Source organism: Colobus angolensis, unplaced genomic scaffold (genome assembly GCF_000951035.1).
Source record: "Colobus angolensis palliatus isolate OR3802 unplaced genomic scaffold, Cang.pa_1.0 Scaffold147, whole genome shotgun sequence".
In the NCBI taxonomy this organism is placed as follows: Eukaryota; Metazoa; Chordata; class Mammalia; order Primates; family Cercopithecidae; genus Colobus; species Colobus angolensis.
In genome coordinates this window covers 3,605,327-3,624,470 of record NW_012114566.1, presented here as the reverse complement: position 1 = coordinate 3,624,470, position 19,144 = coordinate 3,605,327, and the positions used below count along the sequence as shown (strand labels likewise).

At 34.7% G+C, this 19,144-nt stretch overlaps 1 protein-coding gene across 1 annotated transcript in view; it reads left to right on the top strand.

Moving 5' to 3' along the window:
* Positions 1-19,144, top strand: part of LRP1B (low density lipoprotein receptor-related protein 1B) — a 1,318,888-nt gene that overhangs the window by 490,370 nt on the left and 809,374 nt on the right. Inside the window, exons 14-16 of the mRNA XM_011935709.1 lie at positions 519-641; positions 11,657-11,797; positions 16,149-16,274. Coding sequence (XP_011791099.1) covers positions 519-641; positions 11,657-11,797; positions 16,149-16,274 — 390 coding nt within the window. The remainder of the gene's footprint in view (positions 1-518; positions 642-11,656; positions 11,798-16,148; positions 16,275-19,144) is intronic.

Sequence of the window (19,144 nt, the reverse complement as noted above, 5' to 3'; positions counted from 1 at the left end):
AAAAAACTAGCCAGGCGAGGTGGTGGGCGCCTGTAGTCCCAGCTACTCGGGAGACTGAGGCAGGAGAATGGCGTGAATTCGGGAGGCAGAGCTTGCACTGAGCTGAGATCCGGCCACTGCACTCCCTCGGGGGCCACAGAGCGAGACTCCGTCTCAAAACAAAACAAAACAAAACAAAACAAAAAAACCAAAGAACTCAGACCTGAATACAATAGGCCTAATTTGGAAAACGATGCAAGACAAACACCATTCTGTTCTTTCTCTTTCCTCACCTAGTACCTAACTTCACTCAGACCTCTGTCTCCTCCAATTAATGAGAAACTTATCCTTATCTACCAATGCATCACATATTTTCAAACATTAATGAATTTAGTTACGATTCGGCAGAAATCCTGACTATATTACTAAATATGTAACATACATAACACATATATGTGTATGTAATTACATCTATGTTCACCTCCTGGAAAGAAAGTGAATCAGAGTTCTCTGACACATTTGCTTTCCTCCTCTTGCAGGTGACAATATGTGCCGAGTAAATAATGGGGGCTGTAGTACGCTTTGCTTGGCTATCCCAGGAGGCCGGGTGTGTGCTTGTGCTGATAATCAGCTTTTGGATGAAAATGGGACAACTTGCACATGTAAGTTCTTGGCATGTTACCCTTCTTGTTTATTGGGCTCTTTCTGGAGACTAGAAGCAGAAGAAACCAAAGGAATTAAAGTGAGACTTGGAATGAGAAATTCAGATCATTACTTAGATATCATTATTTTTAGACTATAAATTATTAACTGATTAATTTCGAATATACAGAAGAATATTGACAATGATGGTATTTGGTGGAGTTCATTGCTATGAGTGGTTTAGTAAAAAAATGTAAATAAGTATATGCCACAGAAGCGTAAGAGAACTTTACTTTAAACAGTTGCAGCTAAAAATGCATTGTTGTTGATTAGATAGATGGTGTGTTGACACACAGCACAGGTCTACAATGACTTTAAATGGCTTCCTGATTCAGTTATCTATGTTAAGTGGTGAAGAGCAAGGAGGGAGGCAAAAAGACTTGTAAGGAATTTACAGACTATCCAAATAGTGAATTAACTGGATTGATTGATCTGTGTTAAAGGCAATTTTATTAACTTTTGCTGACATTTCTCAATTTACTGCATCTTATTATTCTGATATGACTTTTGAAATTTCTTCTTTCTACCCCATGTGGTGTCCCTTAAGCACAGTAACACCAGCAATGCTATGTGTGTATTGAGAACTATGTAACATTTTGAGAATGATTTAATCTTGAGTTGTGTGTTAGAGTTCTCCAGAAAAACAGAACTAATAGGATGTATGTAATACATAGAGAGATTTATTGTAAGGAATGGTCTTGTTTAATTATAAAAACCGATGAGTCTTAAGATCTGCAGGTGGCAAGCTGGAAATCCACAAGAGTCCATGGTGTGAATCTAGTCCAAATGTCAGCAGGCTTCAGACCCAGGAAGTGCTGATGGTTCAGTTTATGTCCAAAGGCAGAAAGAAACCGATGTCCCAGTTCAAACAATCAAGCAGGTGAAGTTTAGTTTGCCTGTGACAGGTTTGGCCTTTTTGTTCCACTCTGGCCAACTGATTAGAGTGAGTTCATCCACACGACTGAGGGAAGTCTACTTCACTCACTTTACTAATTCAAGTGTTAATCTCATCCAAAGCACACTAACAGACAGACCCAGGATAATGTGTGACCAAACATCTGGGCACCCCGTGTCCCAGTCAAGTTGGCATATAAAATTAACTATCACAAATTGCTGAATAAACATTTCATGCATTTATTATATCATTTATAATGATTGTCTCTTGTGAGAGAGGAAGGATAAGTGTAATAAAAAGAACTTCAGTTTATCAATAACATCTTATCTCTTCTGATGTAGAAAAGATGTATTTTTAAAAGGATATTTAGAATTTAAGACATACAAGAAAATATATTAAAAATAAAAGAATCCACTTATAATGCCAGTATTCAGAAATAAACCTCTAAGGAATCTTAATAGAGTTTCTTATAGTGATATATCACTGGGATTTATTTTTACTACTAATGATAAGAATTGTAGGTGACATTGAGTGAATGATTACACTGGTATGGATGTGGCATTTTATAAAACAATTTATGATTTTTGTTAGTCTTTACAAAAGTTATGTAAGGAAGATACTATTACTATCTGCATTAGTCCATTTTTATACTGCTGATAAAGACATACCCAAGACTGGGCAATTTACAAAAGAAACAGGTTTAATGGACTTACATAGCTCAGGAGACCTCACAATCATGATGGAAGGCAAGGAGGAGCAAGTCATATCTTTTACATGGATGGTGGCAGGCAAGAGAAGAGAGCTTGTGCAGGGAAATCCTGTTTTTAAAATCATCAGATCTCATGAGTCTTATTCACTATCATGAGAACAGCATGAGAAAGACCTGCCCCCATTATTCAATCACTTCCCACTGGATTCCTCCCATAACATGTGGAAATTGTGGGAGTTACAATTCAAAATGAGATTTGGATGGAGACACAGCAAAACCATATCACCATCTCATTTTATAACATACAATTTAGACTTATAAGCTAATTATTTCACAAGTTCACATAATTAGCAAGTAGAATATTTGGAATTTAGATCCCAAATTCTGTCATTTTTACTTAAAATAAGCATAAGCATCTTATCATATAACCAAATATCTTTGTAAACATAATTTTAATGACTGCCTTTCAAACCATTTATTTTCTTTTTAGTTGACATTTGGTATTATTTACGATGCATTGTTATAGGTAATTGTCTGTTTCTGTTACCATTTATGGCTTTTTATGTATTTTACCATATAGTTTATGTCTTTTAGACATAGCAATTGGACACTGTTACAACTTCTTTGGGCATTTGGAATAATACCCTCAGTTTTAAATTATTATTATTTTGAGTTCCAACTACTGGACATGAGAACTTTGGTTTCTTTTCTACTACTTTTCTCATCTTCTTCACTTTCACTTATAAAGTTAGCATATCTGACCAAGAATATGATTTTGAATTACCAAAAAATAAGTCCTTTTTCATAAAAATATTTTTGACATTTATATTTAGTTTGTTAACCAATTTTACAATATTTTTAGGCCTAGATCAGCATTTCAGTACTTGTATTGCTTAGTACTTAAACTTTTAGCACTGCATTGTTCATTTATTCATTTCACTGGTGTGTAGGATAGATGGAATATATCTTGAAATAACTTCTTCAAGAAGACTATGTAGAATACAGTGGACTGTCTGTACTGAACACTTACACTTTCCTTCTTGTAATAATTTCCTAAACAATATACTTTGGAACCTATTTACATAGTATTTGCCTTGCATTAGGTATTATAAGTAATCTAAAAATGATTTAAAATATATGAAGGGATGTGTGTAGGTTATATGTAAACACTGCACTATTTTTTATAAAGGATGTGAGTATCCATGGGTTTTGGTATTTACAGGGGATCCTGGAGTCAATCCCCCCTGGATCTTGAGCAATGACTGTATATATTGTTGAGTTCCAAATATGCTTCCTTTGCCTTTTTATGTAAACAGCATTTCTTCTGAATATTAATTCTTGGCTGAACAAAATCTCCCTTTAAAATTCTACAAGTTTGTACCTATTGTATTCTGTAATTACACACTTCAGAATACAAATATGAATTTTACCTTTCTAGTAAGGTTTTTTTTCTTCTTTAGTAATGGAACTTTGTAAATTGCCTGTAAGTTGATTTCTGTGGAAGATAGTTCTCAGAGGTAAACTTTCTCTGAGTTACCAGGTGATTGTTTCCGTTTCTTTATTCTGTGGTATTATTTTTTAATTCTTATTTTATTGTTTATCATCAGAAAAGAAAGAGACCTATCAAGATCCACAGTTTGCCAGCAGGCAGGGATTAAGAATGACTTTGAACAACTTAAAGTCTGCCAAGTTGGCTGCTAGGCTGAATCTTATCTTAGTTATTGGGAGAAAAGATATGGTTTATGTGTACATTTGCTAGTTTAATTTTTCAGTTTCTACCAAGGAGTCTTTTAAAATTGTTTCCCTGGCATAGAATGAAATTTTCTGCTAGCCCAATTGAGTGACTCTGATATTTTGAAAAGATGAAGTGTACATGCATGCACACACACACACACACACACACACACACATGCACACAAGGAGTAGCTTTCAGGGACTTCTATGAGGTCTCATCATGCCTTTGCTCCACCCATAAACTTCCTCTTAAAGATGGGAGGTAGCACAAAAAGTGCTCTTATTTTGGTAGGTACAGACTTTATAGTCTGTGCTGCAGGAGCAAAGGATCTCTCTGTCTACCTAAAAATGGACAGGCTTGTTCAATTTCCAGTGGCATAACTTAGAAGGACTCATGAATGAATTTTTAAATCTAGTTCTATTGGCCTTGTAAAAAGTGAAAAATTCCCTTATGATAATGTCAATAAAATGATCAAGAGGCCAAACTCTCAGAGATCTGGTAAGTTTTTATTTTTGGTCTTCATCATTGTAGTAAGTTACAGGGGGAGGGGACTTGCATTCATCAGGTACTAATATTTGCATAGTATTTTGAGGTTAAAATTTTCTACTTAGGTTTTTAATTTCAATTATGTGGATCGTAATTAGTGGATCATTGGCCTTCAAATTGTATTTCCTACTTAGTTTCATTCTTATGCTCCATTAAAAATGTATGGGTTACTTTTAAGTGAACACATCTATATTAATATAGATATAGGAAAGATATCGATAGATTGATGAATAAATGAAAAAAAACAGCATTGTAGACTGCAGGGAAAAGACAAAATGAGAGAAAAAATACTATCAGTATAAAAGTGAGCTGGGACAAGCAGAAGTAAAAACAAAAAGAATTGTCACTGAAAAAAATCTAGGAAGTAAAATCCTGCGAAGATTTTATCATGACTTAAATGAATTGTTATGATTTATATCAATTTCCTATTTCCATGTACATTCTGTGGCTGTAAAGAAAATGAAAGATGAGTTACAAATCAGTTCTCTGTGAGTTTAAAGCTTGCTCCTTTGGCCCACAGTGCAAGTGGAATGTAGGAATCAAGGCTCATTGGGGTATACACTGACCCTTAATCTAGTCTCTAGTCCTTGAGGAGGGAAGCCTGTGGCACCTCCACCTGTACTTGTAATAGACACATCTAAAGCCCTCCTCTGCCATATTTTGGGTATCACCAAGTCAATGGCAAATGCTTCTCCTCACATCCACTTAAGACCCTGAGACTGAAAAATTGTCTTAATTGCTCACTTTTATACTTCACTGATGATTTCGTCTCGTAGTTACATCTGGTCTTTTGATCAAGCTTGTCCTTTATGTTTATTTTAACAAAGTTCACCTGTGTTTAAATATCATAGTGGGAGAGGGCACACAGAGATATTTGCTTGGGTACTGTACTCTATTAGAAATGGCCCTGTCTGGCTAAGTGTGGTGGCTCACACCTGTAATCCTAGCACTTTGAGAGTGGGAAGTATGCTTGAATCCAGGCATTCAAGACCAGCTTGGGGAACATAGTAAGACCTTGTCTCTTGAAAAAAGAGAACAAAATTAGCCTGGCATGGTGGTGCAAGCTTGTAGACCCAACTACTCAGGAGGATGAGGCAGGGGCTCTCTTGAGCCTAGGAAATTGAGGCTGCAGTGAGATGTGATTGTATGCGCCACTGCTCTCCAGCCTAGGTGACAGAGCAAGACTCAGCTCAAAAATAAATAAGTAAGTAAGTAAATGTTCCTGTCACCTTCTCCAGATCCACGAATGAGTTTCCAGTATTGCTTTTCCTCAGCAGTGATTATCAGTCCCTCCTTTTTTGTATCTCTGACCTTTCATCCTTATTCTGCCTTATGTCATTGCTTCCTTGCCATAACTGCCAAACCAAAAACAACAAAACATGTTCAGTAGTTTCTTGGAAGTCACAGATACAAATATCTTAAAAGGAACTCTAGCTGAGCACATGCTTCAGTGGCACTTGAAATGATTCAGATTGATGCTTAACTATGGAAAAAAACAACAGACAGAGGTGAGTATGTATGTCTAAGTAACCCAGGCTATCACTGCATATCTCTGTGTAAATAGAAATTAAATGACTGTGGCTTGTAAGAAAACACTATATACAATGTTGTTTACAAAGCTGATGTTAGAAAATCTGTTATAACAGTACACATGTGATTTTATGCCTGGTGAAAGTTAGAGAAATTTTTTTCTGAGGCTATTGGTCTCATTTTCTAATATCTATAATTCATAGATGAGGTAACCCCAATGCGATAAAAGGGAAAAGAGAGAAGAGAATTTTGTCTATACTCATTGCACTAAACAATGTTACATCAACAAAAAATAAGTTCTTATTTGAGATTCTGTAGTTGCATTTGGCTGTTAAAAATTCTGCTATATCTTCTCATATAGCCTGCAACTTGCCTAGGTTCCCTTCAGATGTATTAGGAAATATTAAGGGGAATAATATAATAACTCATTTCATGCAAAGAAAGAACATAAAGTATGTTTATAGAAATTATTTCAGTTCTTTTTTATTTAATTGTAAAGGTTTTTCAAAGATATGTTAGCCTTAGTTTGCATATGAAAAAATTAAACTGCAGACAACTGCAAATGGAATTCATGGTTGCTGAGTACAGTAGCTCATAGTAAATATCAGTATGCCACTAACCTCTCATTAGTGTTGATTCTTCTGGATGTGTGATTTAGTTCAGGCTAGATTATAGTCATGTGAACTAGAATTATCTGGATTAACTGTGTAATCTGAGTCAAACAAGCAAAACAAAGTTGCAGCCATTGTCACATGATCTTCCTGGTTTCAGTCATCCTTGTTAAACTGACGTCAAATGAACAAAAACCCACTGGCAAATGTTCAAGCTGGACTAAACACCAATAACTCTTTCTCAATGAACTTGTAACATAAGGGTATGCCAGAAAAAACATGTACCCAACAGAAAAATATTGACATGCTACATGATTGATTAAGGATGAATTCTAATGCCATGCTTGGAAGGAATCAGGAAGGAGAGTAGGATGGATTCTTTGTCTTTTTGAATCTTGTCTGTCACGGTCAAATCCTGTCACAACTAGAAATGATGTTGGGTGTAGCATAGTAACTTGCTACTTACTACCCCTGAGAAGGTGTGTAAAGCTAGGTGATCAATTACCAATCAAACTTTGTATTTCTCTTGACATGTTTGTGAGAAAAAAATCACAACACAGAATATTAATAAACAAGGACGTGAACAATCCCAAAAAGTAAGTTAGATTCCAAAGACAGTGAGTCACCATTGGCAACAACAACATCAAAAATCTCCAGCAAGATTATTTTGTCTAAAGTAAAGAAACAGTAATTCTTTTAATTCTTCTTTAGTGGCCTAAAAATAAGACAGAATTTTTCATTGTGCCTTTCTCCCAGGAGAGCAACTTGAACATTGCAGAAACATTGGTTATCCAAGGGACAGCATTGCACAATTATGTGTCAATGGTACTCTGTGACCTTTATCCCCGTCTGGAGCTCCAGATATATTCCTCTGTCAAGAAACAGAGCTTCACTATGGTGAACCATTTATCTGCTTGGCTGTGACAAGTCTTATGTTCTAGGATATATGCAGTCTAATGTGTAGTAAAAAGTTTAAGGCAGTAAAAAGTTTAGAAGACCATTCAGATGAATATTTATGGCCCTCTGTGCATGGGAACCACAGAAGATTATGTACCACTTAGGTTGGCTGCTCAGAAGACCACTCTATCTAATGAAAGGTCATGCTGCTATGATCTAAAGGAGAAAAATCTAAACCTATAACAACATTTTTCACACAGTCTTCGGGTATAGGTGAGCTTATATAAAGAGATACAGCAAACCACAACTTCAAGTTTTCTTTTTGCTTCTTTTCTCTCTCCCTGCTCAAATAAAGAGGCAATAAGAGATTCTGGACTCCCAAAATGAAGAAATAAACAAAAATATTTTGCAATATTAGATAAGTAGAAACAATAGAAAGACATTTTATTTCATGTTTTGTCCCAGGACAAATATTATTATGACTGAGTTATAATTCTGATGCAGTTGACAGCAATGCATCAATTGAGGGAAAAATTAATTTAGAATAGATCACCACACTGTGTTTGAAAAGAGAAAAAGCAAAGTCAGAAGCATCACCTCTTGTTCATGCACACCACAGGTTATTAAACTAAGGTCAGGAATATACCTTGAGTCCAGAAGCTGAGCTGAGTTCCCAATCTCAGATAATCCAAACTAAAATAAATAAATAAATAAATAAATAAAAGTTTTTTAACAGCATTTCCTACTTCCCATCATTATGACCTGAACGTTAACTCCAGCCAGTTTTTGCCAAAGACAAATAATTCTGGAATGCATATTTTCTTTTTTAGTGCCTTGGAGACTCATGCATAAGCCTTCTGATTTCATTATTCTCACAGCAGGTACCACAAGATGTGTAAAAACTAATAGTTCCATGACAAGTATACCTTGATTCATGTTGTTTTACTTTTGATCCTGGTTAAATTATAGAATTATTTATCACTTTGTCAATTTCCTTTTGGTGAGATCATACTGTAGAATTTTTGCTAGAAATGGTTCTGGCAGTAGAATTACAGGTTTTGTATCAGTTTTCAAATGCATAGTTGAAAGCACAAGTCTGAAGTAAAGTGTTCAATTCCAGCAGTTGTTAATATACTAAAAGCAATTTTTGGCTGTGCTCAAACACCCAAGTGCTATATAGATTCAGTCACATTATGCATTGGAACAAAATAATGTATATGGATTTTTATATATTCACCCTTTTGAGTGTAGGTAGAACTTTGTCTCTCTTCTTTCTGTCTACATATCCCTTTGTCTTTGTGTTTTATCTTTTTGTCTTTTGCAACTTTATCCATGTCCTTGGGTGATAAAAGAAGAGAATTAACTGCTTACCTAGTTGAAGGGCTGTGGTTTTCCTGAAGGATTTATACAGCCCCCACAAGTAGAATCTCTCACTACAATAATGCCAATGTCTGTTAATGCCAGTAATCAGCCAACAAACAATTTTGAGCATAAACTCTACACCCTGTTCTGTTCTAGATATTGTTCCTTTCTGTATGTGTAATTATTCTTTCTACATTCAAGAAGCTCCTCAAGTGAAGACATCATAATTTATTAAAATTAATTATAAAACAAATGCTTTGTAGAGACTTTTGCAAGGTAGACAAAGAATACCAATCTTATGTAAGTTGGTAGATTTCCTTGCTGTCGGCTGGGGTTCAATGATAAATGACATTGCCATCTAGTGCCACCTTGTTTAATGCCAGGGAAAAGACCATGCATTTTGAACTTTGAAGCTGCTATGTTATCTAGATTACCATATAGCACATTAAATATTTTCTTTATAATCGATGTTGCTAGCTAGACTGTTATCATGAACCTAAACAAACCCGATAGTCTGCATTGATAATGTGGTTTCTTTGTGATATAACTACTGATTACGTCTGGAAGGCTTGGGCGGGGCTAGAATTATTATAATTAATGATGCTTTATGCCTTGGGAGAATTTGGAAATCAGAGCTAAGAATTAAAAAAAAAAAAATGTATATTATGTCAAGAACAATGAAGAATCTGAGATTTTACCCTGATTGCAAGCTAGCATGTTAGCCTGAGATTCATGGATTCTGGTAGAAGACACACGATTCCTGGATTAGACACAAATAATTTTATCCCTCATGCCACAGCAGACCACGTAACATTAATGTTTACATTGATTCTCCTTAACACACCTCCCTGTATCCTTTCACAGTCCATGAAACACAAATCATTTATTTTAACCATTGATTGCCACATATTCTCTTCTCTTTCTAGACTATTTAATTCACTTAGATACAGAAGAATAGCAAGACTCAGTTTGTGAACAAATCTCACTTAACCAAATTCTTAACATTTGTTTAGAGAACATGGAACATATGGAGAAAAACACTTCATAGATTCCCAAACATAAAGAGATAGTTTTGGTAGGCCTGAGTTTTTCTCCTACTTGCAGACCAGCAAGGTGATTATAGCCATCAAAGCTGTGTGCTATTGCATTGTCTTATTATTTTAATTCTCAGTGTACTTATTTATAAAGTGGAGGTAGTAAAATTCTTTGCCATATATGCCTTATAGGTTATCATAATGATCAGTTAAGACTATGAATAAAAGCTCTTTGAAAAGCGAAACTGCACACTCAGCATAAATATAAAGTGGTATTGTATGATTGTTGTTAATGTTGTTACTTTGGTCAGCGTTGTTGTTGTTTAAAATAAATCTTCCAAGTTCTTAGTTGTTAAAAGTCAAATAAAATACATCTTACAAAGATACATCTCTCTACTTAAACTGTTTTATTTGGGAAGTAATAATTGCAGTTTGGGGCACACCCACAGACTAGATGATCTTCTATATGGCCGAAAAACAAAGAGAAGGTTGGAAGTTTTCTAGAAAGCAGAAATGTTGCATATTGTTTTGCAAGAAAGCTTATTGGCACTATTAAAGTTTTGGGGGGCTCACAAACTCCAGTGAGTGACAGAAGTGTGTAAAACTAGTTTTAGAGCTGCAGCAGGTTGTTTCAGTAGCTATTCAATAAAACTGGTTTCAGGTTAAAACAAGTAGTTCCAGCAACTAGGCTTGCAGAGTATGACATTCTTCCAGCATGATATGTGCCCTGAGTGATTTTTCCCCTTCACTTCTCCGTAATGTTTTAGTTTTATATGGCATAAATATCCCAATTCACCTGATCAGTATTCATCTAGTAGAACACTTGTTGTCAGAAAAATTTAAAATTTTCTTTTTCTCAAAGATGGCTGTCACCATAATATTTTATATTTTTCATTAAGTTAAATGAGACAATATTTTGTTATTATAGCAAAATTTATTTGTGTGTGTGTTCAATTATAGTAAACTTTATAAGTATCACATATTTTTGAATTTAAAGTATGTAAAATTTTAGGACATTATTTTTATTGTATATATTTAAGGTGTACAACATAATGTTTTAATATACATAGTGAAATGCTTACAGTAGCTTAATTAATATGCTCGTCATCTCTCGTAGTCACTCTTTAGTGTGTGTATGTGGTAAGAACACCTACAGTCTACTCTCAGCAAATTTCCAGTGCATATTTTGACACAATGTTATAACTATAGTCTTTGTATTGTACCTTGGTTTTGTAGACTTATTCATCCTACCAATCTGCCACTTTGCACTCTTTGACCTGCATCTCCTCTTTTCCTCCCCATTACCACTTTATTCTCTGTGTTTTCAACTGAGAAATTGTGAAACGCACACACACACACACACACACACACACACCCTTACCTACCGTCATATATATATATATATATATATATATATATAATGGAATATTACTCAGCCTTTAGAAAAAGCAAATTCTGTCAATTGCAACAACTTGGATGAACCTGGATGACATTGTGCTCAGTAAAATAATAAGCCAGACAGAGAAGGACAAATACCTCATCCCACTGATATGTGGAATCTAAAACAAACAAACTCGACAAGATTTAAATTTTCATGGATTGACTATAGCTAGTGTTGTTCATTTAGCTTGTTTTTTTTTTTTTTTTTAACTCTAGTTAACCCTGGAGAAGCCCTACCTCGCGTATGCAAAGCTGGAGAATTTCGCTGCGGAAACAGACACTGTATCCAAGCTCGGTGGAAATGTGATGGCGACGATGATTGCCTAGACGGAAGCGATGAGGACTCAGTAAACTGTTGTATGTTCTCCTTCAAGTCACCTAAAATCTGTATTTTCCCAAGTCTTTGAGTATGTGAACTATCAAGGCAGTTTGTGAAAATCTGAAAGTATCTCAGATGCAAATTGAACTTAGTTTAATTTTTCATTCATCCTTTTGCAGAAAGAGTAGACCATAGATTGCCTACTTTGCATAGTTTCAAAGCAGTTTTTCTCATCCTTTTCCATCCTTCGTATTATCATTTTAGTTGCTCTAAGAATTTTCTCCTTTCATTTTTCATGATATGAGCACCACCACACCACTGTCAGAGGTTGCTATAGGGAAATTCTTTGGATTTTGGAATTTAAAGATGTGGAAAATCAATTTAAACTCCCTCAAGACAGAATTACTGGTACAGAAGGTCACGATCCACTCCACTGCTCTTTGGCAACAGAGTCTTGAAGAAGATCCAAGGAAACAGACATGGGTTTGGACCGTGTTACTATATAGGTTCACTGGCTCAGGACATGGTAGAAAACACATATGGGCACTTAGAAATCAAGGTTTGATTTTCCCCTCTTTGGCTTATATTTAATTATTTATCATCTGCTGGGATAGGAATAGTTCCATGTTGCTAGTAGGCATAAGAAAATTTCTCACATACGTGTTAGGAAAACATTTGGGGAAATACATTAAATAATATTTTGAGAATATGTTTGATTAGAGTCACTAGCTAAGTGATTTTGAGAGATATAAAATATTTTATATGAAAAGAAGACATGTGTTCAACAAAGTGAACCTTGATCTTTTTACTTCACCTAAGTGCATTGTTTTTAAAACTTTTTTTGTTTCAATAAGTGAATGAAAGAAAAGGTTTAGGTCTGAACTAATGAGATCAGTTGACAGTCCTTCATTTCCCCTCCTTTTTTTTTTAAATTAAGAATATACAAATAAAGTTTTAAAGATCTTTTTTAAGAATGGGCAAAATTAGTCTGGGCATCCGTGTTATTCAAACATTGATGCTTTAGGACAAAAATCTCAAGAATATGAACTTTAAAAAATATTTTCAAATTGTATACTAATACATAATATATAAATTATAATAAATGCATAAAGACTGTGTTTTCTAAAATCAGGCCCTGACTTCCACATTATGTACTTGTTATTTTCAGCCCCATTAATATCTGTCTTGCAAAGTTTGAATCCTCAAAAAAATATCAAATACTAAATTGATACAATTTGTCAAGAGTTTTGGAGTGAGAGGAACATTTCATCTGAGGGTAAAGGGTATTTTTGCCCTACTAATTTATATAAATGAGTATTGTTTAGTGATTAATTGCCTCATTTCTTGACTCACAATCAGAACTGTTATTTACTTATTATTACTTTTAAGACTAATCAATCAAGTGCAGTAGTAAAAAGGGAGGAAAGAGTAGAACAAGGAGTTTGATTTGTGACTGAATGTGAAGAGTCTATTGTGATAACGCATTACCTTTGCGCCAGCCTATTTGTGGCAGTGATGAATGCTCCCTATATATCAGCTTCCTCTGTAGTCAACTTGAAACGCCTGAGCGCAGTGCAAATACTGCATCACGATATTCATGTATTGGTTCCTTCGGTCCACGTTTTCATCAGTGTGACTTATATTTTCTAGTAAATTAACAAGAAAACTGACCTCCTCTATGGTTAGAGGGAGCATTGCATTTGTACTGTTAGAGTGTTAAAATTTCTAGTCAGTCATTTGATCTTACTGTCATCACTCTTCATTCTATCACCCAAGCCATGTTTTTTTGTTTTTTTTTTCCTGGAGAACTTTCTTTTACCTATAGTCCACACTCAATTGTATAAATAAATCCTATTTCTTCTACTTCCTAAATAATTAATTTTTTTATGTTTACCTCCTCTCAATTTCTATTGGCTAATAGGCTTTCACCTTAGATTAACTCAGAAAATGGCTTTCTATTAAGCCTACCACTAATCCTCCCTTAACTTTAGCCCACTTTCCACACTATTTTCAGAGCAATATTTATAGAATAATATCTACTCTTATAATTTCAATAACTGCATAACCAAAAAACAAATTTTATAATCCATTGACTCACATATACAATACTGCCTGCTCTGTCTTGTATTTACATTTTTAGTCTTTAGTCTATCGTGCATCCACTTGCCTTTCTATTTTTATCAACTTGAACTATAAATCTCCAAAACATGTCCTGTTTTTCTCCTCTGCAACACTGCACTGACTGTTTTCTGTCTAAGGAATTCAACATAGCTTACCATTACCTTCTTAGGAAAATCTTTTTTGACTATCAAAAAATATTCTCAATACAGTCGTTTGGAGTTAAACATTCATCTCCTGTACAATTCTTTATTATAGTAGTTGCCAAACCAAATTACAATTACTTGCTTACTTATTCGGGGCATCTCATAGATTAATATTTTCTTGAGAAGACACCTTATGTTATAGTGTTATGTAGTCTCTGGGTCTAGCACAGGGTCTGGCAAATGGATGAGTGGGTAATTAGATAAGTGAGGCAATAAGCAGTTACACACCTCTGACCACCTTCCAGCACTATGTCATTTTCCCTAAGCATTGCAGTGATGCTGAGCAACATTTTATTTCTGAGATCTCATGGTTAATATTCTAATACTACATAGGTAATTTCAGAGGATTATTTCAAATATTAAACACCCATAATCTGCAGCCTTGAATTTTGTTATTATTTCTATTCCTTCAGTGTTTCAACTCCAAACCAAAAGGTGTCTGAATTCTCGTTTATTACTTCATTGGTGAAAATTGCAAAAGTCTTTGATTAAGCCTCACTGAAGTGCATATGAATCTTGGTACTTTAAATTGTTGGCTCTCTACTACATCAGATGACTTTTATTTTTCTCAGCAGTTATTCTTGCTAAAGTCCCTGAAGTGAGTAGAAAATATAAATCATGCTCCAATACCAGAGAATATAAAGCTTTTATCCCTGATTTTTTTCTTTTTTCTTTTTTACTATACATCAATAAAAACTTTTTAAAAAGTGATAAAACCACTTATCAACAAAGCTACTTTAAAAAAAAATGTTTTATAGAAACTAACTGGAAATGCACGCATTCGCTATGCAACAAACATGATACCATGATAAAATGATAATTTTTCAAATTCTCAGTAAAACGAATATAAACATTTGTTTTTATCATACAGAAGTGTAACTACTGGGCATAAAGAAAATAACCCTAAAAACAGTGTTGAAATTGTGAAACACATATTGAAGAGTATTGAAGAGCATGCCTAGGAGGTTAGCCTCTGGAATGGAGGAAAAACAATCATAGAAGGTTAACATTAAGATGGGCCTCCTGTTGTGCTTAGATATTGGACATTTAATCCCTAGCTGTGCACTGCTTCCCAGATGAGGACTGGTCATCTCCTAAGTATTTTCTGTGGTTGCATGTTTGTTTGTTTGTAGTAGGGAAGAAAAGTCATGATGATTTTTTTTGGTTTTGTTTTTAAAATAATACAGAATCTCATAGTTAACATCAACTCTAGGTCACAAGTGATGCATTTTTCTTTTCTGTGTTTTTCCTTCCATTCCCAAGAAACACTGGACAGAGAGCAATAAATGTAGGCTTATTTAGTATGTTAAGAAATGTTTGAATGGTTTTGTGGTTTAAAAAATATTTTTAATATATATGACTAAATTATTTTCAATACATACTTGTTATGTTTAACATTAAGATTTGAGGTTAATTTTAAATGTTCTTGATAAAAATTTTTAAGTGGCATCTCCAGTTGGTATAAGGAATGAGAAAACGAACTTAGTGATACAGTTGGTTTTATTTTTATTTTTTTTAAGATAGAATTTCACTCTTGTTGTCCAGACTGGAGTATGATGGCACGATCTCTGCTCACTGCAACCTCTGCCTCCCAGGTTCAAGTGATTCTCCTGCCTCAGGCTCCTGAGTAGTTGGGATTACAGGCAAGCGCCACTACGCCCGGCTAAATTTTTTGTATTTTTAGTAGAGACAGGGTTTCAACATGTTGGCCAGACTGGTCTCGAACTCCTGACCTCAGGTGATCCACCCACCTTGACCTCCCAAAATGCTGGGATTATAGGCATGAGCCACCACATCCAGCCATACAGTTGGTTTTAATGGAGACATAAAAAAGAATACATTTCCTTTTATTTATGATTTAATTACTTGATGTTTTCTGTAAAAGCATTACATTTTAACAAAGTGACTATTAGTATTTGCTATTAAATATAAGGCAATGAATGACAGAATCTATGGCATTTATTGTACTGTAATATTATTACTGTAACTTTTCTGTAACTCATTCAAAACATTCACAACTTTATTCAATTTTAAATAATTAAACTTACTTCCCTCTCCCTCCTAGTCAATCACAGCTGTCCTGATGATCAGTTTAAATGCCTGAATAATCGCTGCATCCCCAAGAGATGGCTTTGTGATGGAGCTAATGACTGTGGGAGCAATGAAGATGAATCCAATCAAACTTGTGCAGGTAAAGCTTTGCTTGGATATACACATAAATCTCCAAAGTTAGTCTTCATAAAAATGCAAGTCAATGCTTTGAACTGAGCTGAACTTTCCTAGTGCTGATGATCTGATTATTGCAATAGTAAATGAATTCAGAGTTTGATGCCACAAAAGCTCGAATACAAATTATCTTTTACTTAATCTTTGGACATTACTCTGCTTTCCAAACTAATTTGGCACTTCATCTATCCATATGGGTTGACTGTCGACACACTACTTGTACAAGACTTGTCCCTGCTAAATCCTACTTGGCAGCGGAGGTTGATATTTGCTAGCATGCTGTGATATAGGCCATCTCACAAGGAGGACTTTTTTTTTTTTACCTTGAGAAAATAATTTATAAATTTTACTTAGTCTACTATAGAATACCTCTGTGAATAGTTTTCTATTCATGCACATTATTTATGTGAGGTAAGTTTTTTTCCCCATGAAATCTCAAGACCACTAGCCTATTTATATTTCCATATAATCTATTCTATTGTAATAAATCTTTGACTCCCTAGCCAGATTCTCATTGAATGGAAATATACAACTTATGGTATAGTTTACAACGGGGTACCAGAAAGGTCATTATTAATCAGATGAATGTTGAAAAATGATACTGACTAGCAGCAGCCTAGTGTTTCTTTTTAAATGATAAAGAAAAAATAGCGTATTTGATGGCTCATATTGATATGATTCTTAAAAACTGATTTTGTAAACCATTACATATAGCAACATCATAACATATCAACCACCCATCAACTCTTTCTGTCTTTGCCAACATAAGCCTTACTCAATAACAAGTATTATAATTTATCAGTGAAAAATACAGGGCAGCCTCTAGAGTAAAGACCCAGGGGCTGAGAAGACTGGTTTCCAGTTTTTTTCTTAGAAAGACATGCCTCTCTGCACTTTTGATTTCCTTGTGCATATTTTTTTTTTTTCCCAGCATGGTAAGAGTATGAATTAACTAGAAATTGGTTCCAGATTTTCCCTATGTATGAAACAACACTGACAGGAGCAAAACAGTCACTGTTCCATAATCCTAGTCTGCGTCTTCTATTCAGCTTTGTACATAATGACAAATTTGCTGAGGATCCATGGGCCAGTTATTCTCTTGTCCCCTGATTAAAAACCTCATCTGACATTTTAGAGTAAATGAATTTTTGGCAAGATCTTTTTGTCTCATAGCAAATCTTTTGTTTTACAAAAGGCTTTCTAAGATAAAAGGACCTCTAGAGGCCATCAAGTCCCAAGTCCCTACCCTTCAAGCTGTCCATCTTATAGATGGACATGGGAGAGGGAACTTACCGAAACTTACATCACTGGTAAAAGATGAGGGGAAACGCGATCCAAGAGTTTTGTCTCCAAGGTCATTTCTCTTTATCCCAAACATTATTATCCCGCATATTAGCTAGAATTTTGGATATGGCCAGTTTAACTTAAGCTGCTCTTGCCATATGACTATAATTTTTAATAAGACATCTTTCTAAATGAGTGCAATTCTTCTTCTTCTTCTTCTTCTTCTTCTTCTTCTTCTTCTTCTTCTTCTTCTTCTTCTTCTTCTTCTTCTTCTTCTTCTTCTTTCTTCTTCTTCTTTCTGTTTTTTTTTTTTGGACACAGTCTTGCTCTGTATCCGAAGTTAGAGTACGGTGGCATGATCTCAGCTCACTGCAACTTCTGCTTCCCAGGTGCAAGCAATTCTCATGCCTCGGCTACAAGAGTAGCTGTGACTAGAGGTGTACACCACTATGCCTGGCTTTTTCATATTTTTAGAAGAGAACAGGGCTTCACCATGTTGGCCAGGCTGGTCTCAAACTCCTGGCTGCAAGTGATCTGCTCACTGAGGCCTCTCAAAGCTCTGGGATTACAGATGTGAGCCACTATGCCTGGCCCAATTATTATTCTTTTGAGATTAAGATTCAATTCAGAGATTATGCTTTATAATATCCTAAACAAACATCGCTTTCACTTTAAAATTGAAGGCACTGCTGGCTCAATTTAGGATACCATGTTCTCTTCATTTCTGTTAGATTTTTAAAATCTGCTTGTTTCTACATGGTTTTTAAAAAAGCATTTGTAATTGGCTAGCTATTTATAGTAGTAAAAGTAAAAATGTTTATGTATAAGAGCAAATAAAACAGTTTTAATTGTTAGTTGGTGTAAAAATAATTTCTGCTTTTGCCATTATTTTTAGTGGCAAAACCACAATGACTTTTGCACCAACCTAATAATAAGATACCTAAATTACTCAAGTCCTGTGGTCTACTAGGAAATAGAAGATAGCTTACTTAAATGCCACTTTAAGTGCTGCCAGAAAAAGTCTACCACTCACTACTAGATCTTTTTGTCGGTATATTTATGGCAGCTGTTATAGTCACTGGACACCTTAAGAACTTGAATAAAAAGAACAAAGATAAAAATAATATGTCTTTTGCTTTGTAAGCACTGAAGTACATAGTCATGCTACAGTGTACTTCCATTTCACTTCATCAAAATATATAAATAGGTCACATAGCTTACCATACTGGGAAAAAAGGGCACATTTATATAGATCATATTTCTTTCTGAATTTCAATCCATTGCTAGATAGAGGTGAATACATGGACATATATGCTAGATAAAAAGACTTTCCAATGGGGAATTCCTTGGTATTGAATATTGAAAATGGCTACCATCCTGTAGCCATTTGCATTGTGATTACTTTAAAAGAAAACCCTTGTACAATTTATGAGACTTCTTTCTAAACGAGTACTACTACTACTACTCTTCTTCTTCTTCTTCTTCTTCTTCTTCTTCTTCTTCTTCTTCTTCTTCTTCTTCTTCTTCTTCTTCTTCTTCTTCTTCTTCTTC